This window comes from Apodemus sylvaticus, chromosome 21 (genome assembly GCF_947179515.1).
Source record: "Apodemus sylvaticus chromosome 21, mApoSyl1.1, whole genome shotgun sequence".
Lineage (NCBI taxonomy): Eukaryota > Metazoa > Chordata > Mammalia > Rodentia > Muridae > Apodemus > Apodemus sylvaticus.
Window position 1 is genome coordinate 44,572,458 of NC_067492.1, and position 16,694 is coordinate 44,589,151.

Genomic DNA, 16,694 nt, shown 5'->3' on the forward strand with positions numbered 1-16,694 from the left:
GAAAAACATTTTAAAATTGAAGATTTTATACATGGAAAATTATACAGATGCAATGGTAGGCATAAAAATAATTCTAAGTTGATTGAAAGTAGAATTATAAACATTTTCAGGTAAAATTGAAGATTTACATGGAAAATATTTCTGTTGAAATTCAAGAAATATATAGAAAAACACGTTAAAATTCATTATTTAGTGGAAAATTATACAGATAAAATGGTAGACATAAAAATCCTTTCTTAATTAATTGAAGGTAGAATGAAAACATTTTGTGATAAAATCAGTTACATGGAAAACATTTCTGATAAAATAGAAGAAATATATAGGAAAACATGTTAAAATTAAAGATTATTATGAAAAATAATGCAGATAAAATGGGAGACATAAAAAATCACTAAATTAATTGAAAGAGGAATTACAAACATTTTCTGATAAAATTGAAGATTTACATGAAAAATATTTCTGTTAGTCTATGTCTTTTTATTGGGGAATTGATGTTAAGAGATATTAAGAAATGGTGTTTATTGCTTCCTGTTATTTTTGATGTTATTTTTGTTTGAGTGGTTATTTTCTTTTGGGTTTGTTGGTAGAAGATTACTTTCTTCCTTTTTCTAGGGTGTAGTTTTCCTCCTTGTGTTGCCAATTTCCATCTATTACCCTTTGTAGGGCTGGATTTGTGGGAAGATATTATGTAAACTTGGTTTTATTATACAATATCTTGGTTTCGCCATCTATGGTATTTGAGAGTTTTGCTGGGTATAGTAGCCTGGGCTGGCATTTATGTTCTCTTAGGGTCTGTATGAGATCTGCCCAGGATCTTCTAGCTTTCATTGTCTCAGGTGAGAAGTCTGGTGTAATTCTGATAGGCCTGCTTTTATAAGTTACTTGCCCTTTTTCCCTTACTGCTTTTAATATTCTTTCTTTGTTTAGTGCATTTGGTGTTTTGATTGTTAGGTGCTGGGAGGACTTTCTTGTCCGGTCCAGTCTGTTTGGAGTTCTGAAGGCTTCTTCTTTGTTCACAGGCATCTCTTGCTCTAGGTTAGGGAAGTTTTTTTCTATAATTTTGTTGAAGATGTTTACTGGCCCTTTAAGTTGGAAATCTTTGCTCTTTTCTATACCTGTAATCCTTAGGTTTGGTCTTCTCATTGTGTCCTGGATTTCCTGGATGTTTTGGGGTTACAAACTTTTTGCATTTTGCATTTTCTTTGACTCTTGAGTCAATGTTTCTTTTTTTTTTTTTTTTTTTTTTTTTTTGGGATTTTTGGTTTTTTCGAGACAGGGTTTCTATGTATAGCCCTGGCTGTCCTGGAACTCACTCTGTAGACCAGGCTGGCCTCAAACTCAGAAATCCACCTGCCTCTGCCTCCTAGAGTGCTGGGATTGCAGGCGTGTGCCACCACCACCTGGTGAGTCGATGCTTCTATGGTATCTTCGGCACCTGTTCTTTCTTCTATTTCTTGTATTCTGTTGTTGATGCGCATCTATGACCCCTGAATTCTTTCCAAGGTTTTCTATCTCCAGAGATGTCTCACTTTGTGATTCCTTTATTGTTTCTACTTCCACTTTTAGATCCTGAATGGTTTTGTTCAGTTCCTTCACTAGATTGTGTTTTCCTTTAATTCTATGATCAAGGAGACTTTATTCCAGGGATGCAAGGTTGGTTCAATATATGAAAAGCCATTAAAATAATCCACTAAGAAAAAAGTGTAAACTCAAAGGGAAAAAAAAATCACATGACCATCTCCTTCAATGCTGAATAAGCATTGGACAAAATACAACATCCCTTCATGTTAAAAGTATTGGAGAGATCAGAAATTCAAGGCCCTTACCTAAACATGTTAAAAAGCAATTTACAGCAATCCTACTAAAATCAGGGATAAGACAAGGATGCCCACTCTCCCCATATCTATTCAATAAAATACTTGAAGTTCTGGCTAGAGCAATAAGACAATGAAAGGAGGTCAAGGGATACAAATTGGCAAAGAAGAAGTCAAGGTCTCACTATTTGCAGATGCTATAATAGTATACAAAAGCAACCCAAAAATTTCTACCAGAGAACTCGCAGCTAATAAACAACTTCAGCAAAGTGGCTGGATATAATATTAACTAATATAAATGAGTAGCCTTTTTTTATACAAATGATAAATGGGCTGAGAAAGACATTAGGGAAACAACACTCTTCATAGCAGTCACAAATGATATAAAATATCTTGGGGTAACTCTAAACAAACAAGAGAAAGATCAAATATGACGAGCCTCTCAAGAAAGAAATCGAAGAAGATTTTAGGATATGTTTTTAATTTGTGGAGAAGAGAGAGAATTTGATTGGGATTGCCCTGTATCTGTACAGAGCTTTTCAGAAAGATGGGCATTTCACTCTACCACTCCATGAGCATGGAATGCCTTTCCTTTTTCTAGTGTCTTTATTTATTTCTTCAGAGGCTTACAGTTTTCCTTGTAGAGGTTCTTCTCTTCCTTGGTTAGGTTTATTTCTAGATATTTTTTCTCTTTTTAAGGCTATTGTGAATGGGTATCCATAATCTCCTTTCTGGATAGTTTGTTGGTATATAGAAAAGCTATTGATTTGTACAAGTTGATTTCGTGATTTTGTATACTACCACATTGATGAAATTTGTGCATCATTTCCAGGAGTTTTCTGGTAGAATTTTGGAATCTCCTATGTCTAATGTCATCTACAGATAGATTACTTTGATTTTGGTCCCTATTTGTATCCCTTCAATTTTCTTCTCTGGCCTCATTTGTCCAACCAGTGCTTCAAATGCTCTATTGAAAAGGAAGAGGTATAGTGCATGGCCCTGTCTGTCCTTGATGTTAGTGAAATTGCTTCAATTTTTTCTCCACTTAGGGTGATGTTGGCTATAGGTTTTCCATGCGTGGCTTTTATTATATTGAGGTATGTTCCCTATAGACTTACATTATATATGACTTCTATCATGAAAGTATATTGTATTGTATCAATGCTTTTTCCGAACCTATTGAAATGGTAAAATGTTTTTTGTCTTTAAGTCTATTTATATGATTTATTACATTTATTTACTTGCATAGTTGAACCTTCTCTGGATTTCAGGAATAAAGCTAACTTGGCCATAATAGGTATTCTTTTTGATGTATGTCTGTATTCAATTTGTGGGTATTTTATTGAGCATTTTTAATCTATGTTCATCAGAAATACTAGCCTATAGTTTTCCATTTTTCATTGTCTTTCCCTATTTGGGGTACTAAATACTGGACTAGTAAAAGTAGTTTGGAGGTTTCTAAACCTTTTTAGTAATTTAAGAAGGTCTAAGTATAGATGTTTTTTTTTTAATTTTTATTCGATATATTTTTTATTTACATTTCAAATGATTTCCCCTTTTCTGGTTCCCCACTCCCCGAAAGTCATATAAGCCCCCTTCCCTCCCTCTGTTCTCCCACCCATCCCTTCCCACTTCCCTGTTCTGGTTTTGTCTTATACTGCTACACTGGGTCTTTCCAGAACTAGGGGCCACTCATCCTTTCTTCTTGTACCTCATTTGAAGTGTGGATTATGTTTTGCATATTCCAGTTTTCCAAGCTAATATCCACTTATTAGTGAGTGCATACCATGATTCATCTTTTGAGACTGGGTTACCTCACTTAGTATGATGTTCTCCAGCTCCATCCATTTGCCTAAGAATTTCATGAATTCATTGTTTCTAATGGCTGAATAGTACTCCATTGTGTAGATATACCACATTTTTTGCATCCATTCTTCTGTTGAGGGATACCTGTGTTCTTTCCAGCTTCTGGCTATTATAAATAGGGCTGCTATGAACATAGTGGAGCATGTATCCTTATTACATGCTGGGAAACCCTCTGGGTATATGCCCAGGAGTGGTATAGCAGGATCTTTCGGAAGTGACATGCCCAGTTTTCTGAGGAACTGCCAGACTGATTTCCAGAGTGGTTGTACTAATTTGCAAGCCCACCAGCAGTGGAGGAGTGTTCCTCTTTCTCCACATCCTCGCCAACATCTGCTGTCTCCTGAGTTTTTAATCTTAGCCATTCTGACTGGTGTAAGGTGAAATCTCAGGGTTGTTTTGATTTGCATTTCCCTGATGACTAGTGAAGTTGAGCATTTTTTAAGATGTTTCTCCACCATCCAAAGTTCTTCAGGTGAGAATTCTTTGTTTAACTCTGTACCCCATTTTTAATAGGGTTATTTGGTTTTCTGGGGTCTAACTTCTTGAGTTCTTTATATATATTGGATATTAGCCCTCTATCTGATGTAGGGTTGGTGAAGATCTTTTCCTAATTTGTTGGTTGCTGATTTGTCCTTTTGATGGTGTCCTTTGCTTTACAGAAACTTTGTAATTTTATGAGGTCCCATTTGTCAATTCTTGATCTTAGAGCATAAGCTATTGATGTTCTGTTCAGAAACTTTCCCCCTGTACCGATGTCCTCAATGGTCTTCCCCAGTTTCTTTTCTATTAGCTTCAGAGTCTCTGGTTTTATGTGGAGGTCCTTGATCCATTTGGAGTTGAGCTTAGTACAAGGAGACGAGGATGGATCAATTCACATTCTTTACATGCTGACCTCCAGTTGAACTAGCACCATTTTTAAAAAGGCTATCTTTTTTCCATTGGATGTTTTCCGCCCCTTTGTCGAGGATCAAGTGGCCATAGGTGTGTGGGTTCATTTCTGGATCTTCAATCCTGTTCCATTGATCTGCCTGCCTGTCACTGTACCAATACCATGCAGTTTTTAACACTATTGCTCGGTAGTATTGCTTGAAGTCAGGGATACTGATTCCCCCACAATTTCTTTTGCTGTTGAGAATATTTTTAGCTATCCTGGGTTTTTTGTTATTCCAGATGAATTTGAGAATTGCTCTTTCTAACTCTATGAAGAATTGAGTTGGGATTTTGATGGGTATTGCATTGAATCTGTATATTGCTTTTGGCAAAATGGCCATTTTAACTATATTGATTCTACCAATCCATGAGCATGGGAGGTTTTTCCATTTTTTGAGGTCTTCCTCTATTTCCTTCTTCAGAGTCTTGAAGTTCTTGTCATATAGATCTTTCACATGTTTGGTAAGAGTCACCCCAAGGTACTTTATACTGTTTGTGGCTATTGTGAAGGGTGTCATTTCCCTAATTTCTTTCTCAGCCTGTGTATCCACGCTGATACCAAAACCACACAAAGATCCAACAAAGAAAGAGAACTTCAGACCAATTTCCCTTATGAACATCGATGCAAAAATACTCAATAAAATTCTTGCCAACCGAATCCAAGAACACATAAAAATGATCATCCACCATGATCAAGTAGGCTTTATCCCAGGGATTCAGGGTTGGTTCAATATACGGAAATCCATCAATGTAATCCACTACATAAACAAACTCAAAGAAAAAAACCACATGGTCATTTCATTGGATGCTGAAAAAGCATTTGACAAAATTCAGCATCCTTTCATGCTTAACGTCTTGGAAAGAACAGGAATTCAAGGCCCCTACCTAAACATAGTAAAAGCAATATATAGCAAACCGGTAGCCAGCATCAAACTAAATGGAGAGAAACTTGAAGCAATCCCACTAAAATCAGGGACTAGACAGGGCTGCCCACTTTCTCCTTATCTTTTCAATATTGTACTTGAGGTACTAGCTCGGGCAATTAGACAACATAAGGAGGTCGAAGGGATACAAATTGGAAAGGAAGAAGTCAAACTATCATTATTTGCAGATGATATGATAGTCTACCTAAGTGACCCAAAAAACTCCACTAGAGAATTCCTACAGCTGATAAACAACTTCAGCAAAGTGGCAGGTTATAAAATCAACTCAAGTATAGATTCTTTTTGAAAGTCTAGTAAAGTTTTTCTGTGAATCTATCTAATCTTGAACTTTTTTATTAAAAGTATTTTGTTTCTATTTCTATTTCTGTATTTATTATGTCAGTTTCAGTTACTAAACTCTTCCTGTTTAAATTTTGATGGTTTGGCTGAATCTAATTTGTGTATTTCTTTTACATTTCCAAATTAATAGAGTACAAGTTTTTAATATCCCTTATGATATTCTAAATGGGGGGTATTTGTTGCAGGTTTTTCCTGCTCATTGTTATTTGTTGGTTTAGTTGGGTCAAAGGTCTGTGAGTCTTGTTTGTCTTCTTAAAGAACCAGGTCTGAAATTGGTTGATTCTTTATGTGTTATTGTTGTTTCTGTTTCATTCATTTTGGCTTATTATTTGGTTTGGATTTGGCTGTTTCTGGGTTGATTTTGTTTTGTTTTGTTTTTGCAGTTGTTTGACTTACATACCTTACTTAATTTATCTGTGTTCATTTTGATTTTTTTAACCTAGGTACTTAGAACTATAAATTTTTCTGGAGACTGCTTTCAATGTTTCTCAGAGTTTTCATTGTGTTTTCATTTCAATTTAGTTCAGGAATTTTTTTCATTTGTTTCTTGATTTCTTCATTGACCTATTTGTCATTCAGTAACGAGTTGTTCAGTCCATGTGAATTTGTGCATTTACTGTAGATTTGTTTCATGATGAGTTTAAGTTTTATTACATAGTGCTCAGATAGGATACACTGAGTTACTTCAGTCTCTTTGAATTTATAAAGATTTGTTTCCTGTCCCAGAGTGGGGTCTATTTTAGTGTAGCTTCATTGTCCTCCTTAGCCAAGTGTATATTCTTTGGTGTTTGGGTAGAATATTCTGATGATATCTGCTAAGTCCACATGGTATATGATGTCATTTAGTTCTTATGTTTTTCTGAATTTTTTAAATATATAACCTGTCTATTAAAGTGACATATTAAAATTACTGACTATTATTGGATTGATGTTAGTCTCTGTATTTAATTATGTTAGTACATTTTTATACTACTGATTGCATATTCTGGTACAAATATGCTTACGATAATAATGTCTTCTTGATAAATTGTTCCCTTGATGAGAATAAAGAGTACCTCTTTTTTCTTCTGATTAATTTTAGTTTGAAGACTATTTTCTTAGATGTTATGATAGCACCTGCTGGCTTACTGATCCTACTTGATTGAAGTAGTTTTCTCTGTCTTCTACTCTAAGGCAGTGCCTGTCTTTGAAGCTATGATGTGTCTCTTGTAGACAACAGACAGATGGATTTGTTTCTTGATCCATTCAGCTAGCCTGTTTCTTTTGATTGGGGAAGTGAGGCCATGAATATGTAGTTATTATTGAAATGTGTGTGATGATTGGAGTCATCATGTTATTGATTTGTCATGGTGTTTGTTTTCTCCCTGCTAGTTTGTGTTTAGTAATTATAGCTTTGTATTTCTTTCCAAAGTCTCTTGACTGCCATCTTTATCTCTTCAGCTTTCTGTATTTTCCTTAGCTTTGTCTACTTGAACATAGTTTTTTTGTTTTTGGGGGGTGTTTTTGCAAAAAATCTTGTTGTCTGGAAAGTATAGTTTTATAGGTTTTATCCAGTGAAATTTGGTAATTGATTATCCTGAAGAGTATCATATACTAGGCATGGTTGCTCATGCTATTAATACTAGCTGGCACTTGAAATGCTGCCAGTCTGGCCTACAAAGTGAGAATGTATCAAAGCAGCAGTTAGGAGCCTACAATATGACAGGTAGGAGCATTTGCTACCTACTCTAAAAAATGTATATTGCTGGGCATGGTGGCTCACACCTATAACCCCAGGACTTGTAAACACAAGTAAGAAGACCACAGGAAAATCATTGTCTCAAAAACAAACAAACAAACAAACAAAAGGGAAACTTACTAAATATGAAAGGAAGAATACAAGGCTGGTTTGAACATAAAAAGCATTCAGGAGTGAGCATTCTGATCACTTTGATCATTCTGATCCTTTCCTGTTCTGATAGACCCACTGTAACAGACCCACTGTAACAAAAAGCACTAACAATAGCTGAAAGGGGTTTTATTTGCTCTTTGTAAATATCATTAAGAAATTTATTTCTCAATTTTTAATTTATATTGTGAATGTCTTTTCACAATATATTCATTTCTTTTATTAAAGTCACATGTTTTATGTTTAGTGAAATGAGAAAATGCTATTATTTTTATATTCACTTAATTGTTGTATTCTATAAGCAAGACCACTATGTCTTTTATTATACTTGTTAAATGAATTATTACATTGTATTACAAAGAAAGGAAGGAAGGAAGGCAGGCAGACAAACAAGACAGACAGACAGAAGACAGACATATCTGAAGCTCTCTGGATATTCCTTTTTCTACCAAACACTACCTCTTACTATCTCCTTTCCTAAATAGTTAGCATTCAGTGAGGAGGTGATCATTGATAAGTGGAGAGATTAGAAGTTATTTCAAATAGCTGTTACCATAGGCAACCAAAGCTACCTTGGCACTAATTACATGTAAATCTATCCTTTGATAAATGCTATTCTTTGAGATAAAAGGTGATGATGCCCACAAATTAGAACACTTTGACATAATTATGTTTTCTGTGGGGGAAGTTAATTGAAATCTGCAAAGGTCAAGAAGCGTTGGTGAGTAAACTTAATACCAGCTTGCAACTCTCCATTTGATTTTCATCTCTACCCTTCCTTCCATTTTAATCAGCTGTGTGTGACATTAACCTTCAAGAACAGCTGAACGCTTACATGAGATTACAGTTTATATCTCTTCACTAGTCTGCAAAATATGCAGCCTGCTTCTTATTTTTGAAAGACTGTGATATACAGTAGAGCAATTTCAAAGATGACAGAAGTAAATTTTATTTAAGTAATTTAATTATGATTGAAACATCCTAAAATGCACTACCAAAATAAATAGCATCGTGTCCCTGTCTCCTTCATCAGCTCTCAGAATTGTAAGTGGCATTGCACTCTAAGGGTTAGCTACTGCCTTTTAAATAATGCCAGCATAAAAACAGCATGGCATTCTCAAGTAGAAACTATAAAGCTATGAGAAATTGAATGTTGGTTTGAAGTAAGAGTAGAATTAGGGATTTTTAGGGTTTTCACATTTAGACATCAAGAGGGACTCAGAAAAAGAAAGTGGTTGGTTTGTCAGGATTTGGGCCTCTGGCAGCCCAAATTGCAGCAGCCCCATCTGACAAAAGCCCCTGGCTACCTGGTTCTCTATGCTTCAAAAGAAGGCAGAAAGCTAGACTTTGTGCAGAATCTGATAGGTTAAGGGCTTGGGTAGTTTTGTTATTTATAACCATGGTGAGCTTAGGACAGTTTAGGAGCTATGGAATGTGAAAGAAGATTATAAAGAAGAGACTAGTTCTTGCTTTAGAGAGAGAAAATTTTTACTTGACAAATACTTATTCTTTTACCACATTCAACCTTCTAAAAATAAATTATTTTGTTCTATGTTTTTGCTTTCCAAAAGTATCAAAATCCACCACAGATAAAACCGTGGTGCCTGGTGACCCACCGGGTGATAGAGATCTGAAGATAGTGACTTTTCCTCTCCTAGAATCCCACCAGCAGGGAGGTGTGCCTCAAGAGTCCCTCCCCATCTGTGACTGACTATAGGCAGGCTCTGTCTTGTGTGAACAGCATTATCTTTAACACCTTGAGCAGCCAAGTCTCTGTGCTTACTCACTGCCACCCATTGTAAAGAGAAGTTTCCTGAACTAACACCAAAAGCAATGTACAGTCACCATTCTGGTAAAGTGTCTTTACTCATGGTGTCTCTAATTTGCATTTTCCTGGTGACCAATGATGGGCACCATCAATGTATGGAGTAGCTAATTTTTTGTTTTCCTTGTTGCTGGTTTGTTATTTTTATTATTTTAAATTATATGTATGTGTTGTACCTGTGATTGCTCGTGTCCACAGAGACAAATGGATTTCTTGGAATTAGAGTTATGAGCACTTGTGAGTTGCCTGATGTGGGTGCTGAGAACCAGTCTATTGTCCTCTGCAGGAGCAGCACACTTCTCTGTTAAACACTAATCTCTGTCTCTAGCCTCTTGATTTAGTTTCACTTTTTTTGTAAACGGGTTTGGGGTTTTTGTGGGTTTTTCTTTTCATTTGTTTTGGGATAAGGCTGGCCAAGAGGTCATAATGTTACATAGGCTGACCTCAAGTTCTGCCTAAGTTTCCTGAGTGCTCAAATTAGAGGCATTTATCACCATGCCCAGCACTTGAAAGTCTTTGGAAAAGTTTCTAGTCCTTTGCCCAGTTTAGAAGTAGATTGTGAGGTAGGTAGATGGGTCTCTGAGTTTAGAAGTAGATTGTGAGGTAGGTAGATGGGTCTCTGAGTAAAGCAGATTCCATGTGAGCCTAGGACAGTAGATCCCTAGATCTCACACAAGAGCTAAGTGGACACAGTGGCCACCTATAATAATTCCAGAAAGTAGGAGATAGAAAAAGAATTTCCTGGCTAGCCAGACTAGATGAATAGAAAGTTACAAATGACCACTTCCATTGTTAACCTTGTGTCTCCACTTAAACCCACAGCATGCATGCATGCATGTGCAGTAGCTTTTGTCATGTTCACAGGAACACCAGATAGGACAAATTGACTTGTCAACAACTTGACATACAAACACATCACTATTCAACTTTTCCTCTATTGTCCATGTCAAGATCTCATATTAATAGCAGCACTGTAATATAAAACACAGAAATAACTTCCAAACTCCCAGTCTTTACAATAGTTCTTTAAAAGTTCAATCTCTTTACAACATCCCAAGTCTCTTGAAAATTCCCAAGTCTCTGTGAGCTCTTGTAAAATCAAAACTTAGTTAAATATTATTTTACTCAACAATAGAAGAACGAAACACAGTTGCATTCAGATCAAAGCTTTACACAACTGTGTGAAGCTTAGTGTCAGACTTCTGAGGCTCACAGTCTTCTAGGTTCCAAAATGCATGACCACAGGACCCATACATAGCTCCTGTCCTTTCTGTCTCAAAGTGCCAGAGTCCTTCAATAATCTTTCCCAAAACATGGCATGTAGTAAGTAATACCCCAACTCCTAGAAATAACCTTAGTTACTTTTAGTAGTCTTAGTTACTTTTTCTGTTGCTGCGATAAAAAAACAGCATGACCAAAAGCAACTTGGGCAGAAATAGGATTATTTCATTTTACAGCTTGTAAGCCATCATTCCAGAAAGTCAGGGCAGAAACTGACACAGACGGCATGAAAGAATATACTAACTAGCTTAGTCCCTCATGCTGGATCAGCATGTTTTCTTGTAGCACCCAGGACTACCCAGGGGAAGCACCACTCACTAAGAACTGGGCTCCTCCACATCCATCATAAATCAAGAAAACACCCCCATAAGAAATGTGATTGGATATATTTAGTTGTGGTTCTTTTCTTATATAATTCTAGCCTGTGTTAAGTTGATATAAAAACTTGCCAGCACATAGCCTTCTCACCATCTTTGATGCACAAAATCATTTAATTTCTAATGGTGTAGGTTATCTATTTGCTTTTTAAAATGATTTATTAATTTAGTATTTGAGTATATGTTAGTATATCACAAGCATGCCTACTGTTTCAGGAGTTCAGAAGAAGTAATTGAATCCGCTATAATTATGGATGGTTGTGAACCAGATGGGTGCTGGGAATCAAACCCCACCTCTCTGCAAGAGTAACTGTTCTTAACCATTGAGCTAATTCTCCAGCCCCCATTCAATTGCTTTGTCATGTGGTGATGTGGGGACAAGGGAGACAAAATTTATAAACTCCTTGTCCAGGGCATGATGTCACATATTTTTAATACCTTGTCCCTGTACAAGGAGGTAAAGACAGGTAGATCTCTGTGGTTTATATGCCAGCCTTGGATACATATTGAGATTCTATCTCAGAAAGAAAAAAAATATTTTTAATCACCATATCCAAAGCCATTAGTATATACCTTGCATTTACTTCTAGGAATATTATAGTTTTAGCTTTGAGTATATTAATATTATGCATATATTGTGAAACAGACTCCAAATTTATTTTCTCTCATGCTACAAATAATCATCAATCTTTAAACCACTTTTGTGGGAAAAAAATGCATGCTAGGCCAATATGAGCTAAAACCATACAACTTTTAGATGAAAGCAGGGTAAATCTTTATGACCTTATATTTTGTCAAATGCTTTTTCAGCATTGAAGGAGATGATCATGTGATTTTTTTTCCTTTGAGTTTACACTTTTTTCTTAGTGGATTATGTTAATGGTTTTCATATATTGAACCAACCTTGCATCTCTGGAATGAAGTCTCCTTGATCGTAGTAAATGATGGCTTTGATGTGTTCTTAGATTTGGTTTGTGAGAATTTTATTGAGACTCTCAGGACTCAGAGAGAGGGACCTTAGATGAAATGCCCACAGTGGGTAGAGGGAGCTTGTAGAGTCTCCTCCAGTAGAAAGACAGGGCATCAATTGGAGGGATGGGGTTGCCATCCCACAGTTAAAAACTCTGACCAGAATTGTCTGAAAAAACTGCAGGGACAAAAAATGGCAAAGAGCCTGAAGAAAAGGAGGTCCAGTGACAGGTCCAAATTTGGATCCAGCTCAGGGGGAGGCCCCAAGGCCTGACACTATTACTGATACTGTGGTGTACTTACAAACAGGGGCCTATCATGACTGCCCTCTGAAAGGTCCAACAAGCAGCTGAAAGAGTCAGATGTAGATATTTATACCCAACCAGTGGACAGAAGCGGGTGCCCCTGTGGTTGAATTAGGGAAAAGCTGGAAGAAGCTGAGGAGGAGGGAGACCCTATAGGAAGACCAGCAGTCTCAGCTAACCTGCACCTCCGGGATCTCTCAGACACTGAGCTACCAACCAGGCAGCATACACCAGCTGATCTGAGACCACAACACATGTAGACCAGAGGACTTCTGGGTCAGTCAAAGAAGATGCACCTAACCCTTGAGAGACTTGGAGCCCCAGGGAGTGGGGAGGTCTTGTGGGATGGGAGAGGTAGGGAGACATCCTCTTGGAGAAGGAGGGAAGAGTAGAAGCTGTTGGCTGTGGAACAGTCAGAGGGTGGACTGGGAGGGGGATAAAGTCTGGACTGTAAAAATGATTAAAGAACCGGGCAGTGGTGACGCACACCTTTAATCCCAACACTTGGGCGGCAGAGGCAGGTGGATTTCTGAGTTCGAGGCCAGCCTGGTCTACAGAGTGAGTTCCAGGACAACCAGAGAAACCCTGTTTCGAAAAACCAAAAAAAAAAAAAAAAAAAAAAAAAAAAAAAAAAAAAAAAAAATTAAAGAATAAAAAGAAAGAAGAGAAAAGAAAGGGAAGGGAACAGAAGGGAGAGGAGAGAAAACAAAACAAAAAAAGTATGTGAACATGCTTGAGATCATTAGCTGTGAGTAAAACACAGCGGAAAGCTTCTGGAATGGTAGGCAACTTTTCAGTGATATGGCGGTATTGAAACACTCCTTCCCTGCTAGTAGGACTACAAGATAGTAGTAGAGCCACCTTGGAAAACAACTTCTGTAGTTCCTCAAAAGTAACATAACCCAGCAATTCCACTCCAGTTGAAAACATTTACCACCCACGAAAAATTACAAATGAATATCCATAACAGCATTAGAAACAATCCAGTGCTTCTCAAGAGATGACTGAGTAAGCAGTATGTTTAGCCATGCAATGGAATATCGAGTCTACCAAAAATACAGTGCAGAATGTTGTTGCTGTTTTGCTTTTTAAGACAGGGTTCAACTGAGTAGCAGTGACTGGCCTGGTACTCACCCTGTAGACCAAGCTGGCCTTCAACTCAGAGACCTGCCTATCTCTGCCTCCCATGTCCAGTCTCAGAATGTGGTTCTGATCCATGATTCATTTTGAATGAACTTGAAAACGGGATGACAGTGCTTGCATTAAGCACCAAATTCTGTGTGTACATATATATGAAGTGACCTGAACTGCAAAATACTAAGGTGTCAAATGTGTGGTTGTCAAAGGAAGGAAATGAGTGACTAATACCTTTGAAAATTTCTTTTATTTTAAGACTTGTATATTATTAGATGTAAGTACACTGTAGCTGTCTTTAGACACACCAGAAGAGGTGAGATCTCATTACGGATGGTTGTGAGCCACCATGTGGTTGCTGGGATTTGAACACAGGACTTTCGGAAGAGCACTCAGTGCTCTTACTTGCTGCCATCTCTCCAGCCCCGAAAATTTCTTTTTTCCAAAGGAACTGTTTAGGATTTTGAGAGAAGAAATGACTTTGCACTGTGAACACACTAACACCCATTGGATTATAAATCCTAAAAAATGTGGATTTTTATAGGATGTGTATTAGATCCTAATAAAAATATTTTAAAAGTATTATATTGCCATTATTTTTATACTTTAAACCAATATTTTTATGATATTCACCCTGAGAAAATTATGGCTTTTTATTTTAGAGATTTATCATGGCATCCTGCCTTGACCACTAAGAGTAAAATGCGGGATCCACATTCTCATGCATTTATTGATCTGACTGAAGATTTTACAGCAGGTGAGTTGCACAGAAATGAAATATTTGCTTTGATCTGCCTAAGAATTATGGAACTTTATATCTTCCATTTCTTAATTCTTATATGCTATGAACAAGTTTTTTAAAGTTATAATATAAAATAAGTAGCAAAAGGTTGACATACTGCAATAAGAGGTAATATTTAGTGTAATAAATATGACCTTAGTTCTTAACAGCTTTTGTTATGTGTTAAGCACCTTGCAATCATGTCTCCACTGTTTAGAAATTTTTGATAATTTGAATATATGTTGCTCAATATTTGTTTCCCTTTAAATTTAAATATTTGTACTAGTAAAATTAATGATTGAAAAAAACATTTAGTTTGTAGATTAAAAATTGGCATTTATAAACTTTTGTTGAATGTAGTATACTTCCTGGCCACTACTCTACGACAGAGCTGCTTCTTCGGGTCTGCAATTTTTTTGCAGATAATTTTAAACATAAAATACTGGAATATATAATACACATTTAACCGTCACCTATCTTTGATAATTATAAATGCTGCACGTGTATCACACATATGTCCTTTCACCCCAGAAAACTTTAAAGAAAATTACAAACTTATCACTTCACTTGAGAGTACTTGAATGTGTATTTCTAAATGATAAGATATGGGTCTTTTTAAAGGTTTACTTTTATTTTGTATGTATAAGAGTTTTGTCTACATGTATGTCATGTACCTCGTGCATGCTACCTGAGGCTAGAAGAGAGCACTGGAACCTGAAGCTGAGATGATTCTAAGCCACCATCTGGACCTGACTGGTCCTCTTAAGAGCAGCAAGTGCTGTTGACCAGTTGAGCCATGTCTTCAGTCCCACGAATATTTTGTCTGTATTTCCATCAGTAGATTATTCTGAAATCAAAATGTTTTATAAAGATTTAATATCAAGTATATAGTCATTATGGAGAATATCCCTATATACTCCTAAATTTTTTTCTTTATCGAATCAGGAACTTAACCAAATACCATACAGACAAAAACGAAATGCTATCAGTTTGCAGAAATATCTCTATTCTGTCCCCATGGTGTTTCTTTGTTACTCTGTTCTTATGTTTTTGTAGTTAGATTTGGAGTCTTCACAGTATCCCGATGATAGTGTGTACTCTGTGCTTTAGCTCATTAAAAAAATGAATGCATTTTTTTTCTGTATTCCGATGTGAAAATTGAACACTGTTTTCAACTCTCCTGAGCACAGATCATTATAAATCTGTCATGGTTCTAAGGAATCATGATGGTCATTGTCAAAGCCAAAGATAGGTGTATTAGTCAGGGTTCTCTAGAAGCACAGAACTTATGGAATGTCTTTATATTAAAGGAGTTTATTATAGTGACTTACAGTCTACAATCCAACTAACCCAACAGTGGTCAGTTGTGAATGGGAAGTTCAAAAATGTAGTAGTTGCTCAGTCCTACTTGGCAAGTTGTTTCAGCCAGTCGTCTATATAAGCTGGAGTCCTAAAGAAATGGGTTTCAACAGATGTGTTGGCAAATCAGTACAAGCAGGTAAAGAAGAGTAATTCTTCCTTCTTCCTATGTCCTTATGACTTAGGTAGGCCTCTAGCAGAAGATGTGATCTAGATTAAAGGTGTGTACCACCATGCCTGAATTTGGAATTTTCTCAGTCCCAGGCTGGCCTTGAACTCAGATTTGCTTGCCCCAGTCTGCTGAGATTAAAGGCATGTGCTACCTTGCCTGGGCCTAAGCTTTTCTTGGCCACTATGCATCAATATCTGGATCAAAAGTCTGTGTCATCCCATGTCAAGATCTGGGTCAGAGCCTGTGTCTTCTAGTCTCAATATCCAGAACCCAGGTGTACCCTTCATTTCTGGATTGTAGTTCAACATAGATGTAGTTACACTGTCAGCCAGGAACAACCGTCACAGGAGAAGTGGCACTGGTGTCTTCGTCTTCTACTCCTCTACATGGGATTAGTTGGGATTGTTCTTTAATAAAAAGACCTGCTTCCTCATCTCTTTAGTCACCTGAAGTATAACTGAGACAGGCAATAAGTGACTAAAGGTGTTTGTCCCATCAATTTTTAGGCAATCAAAGATACATGATTCAAATTTGCAATAATATTGTAACTCAGGTAACTAATTGTAAATTATTAAATCATGCCTGGATGCTGCTAACAATAAATAGCTTCTTTTAAAAGTATTATGTAGCCAGATGTGCTAATGTTTGCTTATAACCCTAGCATATAAGCCAGGGCAGGAAGATAACAATTTCCAGGCTGACCTGGGCTA

General features: G+C 36.7%; 1 protein-coding gene across 1 annotated transcript in view; it reads left to right on the forward strand.

The window, feature by feature from the left end:
* Itfg1 (integrin alpha FG-GAP repeat containing 1) overlaps nt 1-16,694 on the forward strand; it is a 112,719-nt gene that overhangs the window by 17,849 nt on the left and 78,176 nt on the right. The window contains exon 6 of the mRNA XM_052167176.1: nt 14,335-14,429. Coding sequence (XP_052023136.1) covers nt 14,335-14,429 — 95 coding nt within the window. The remainder of the gene's footprint in view (nt 1-14,334; nt 14,430-16,694) is intronic.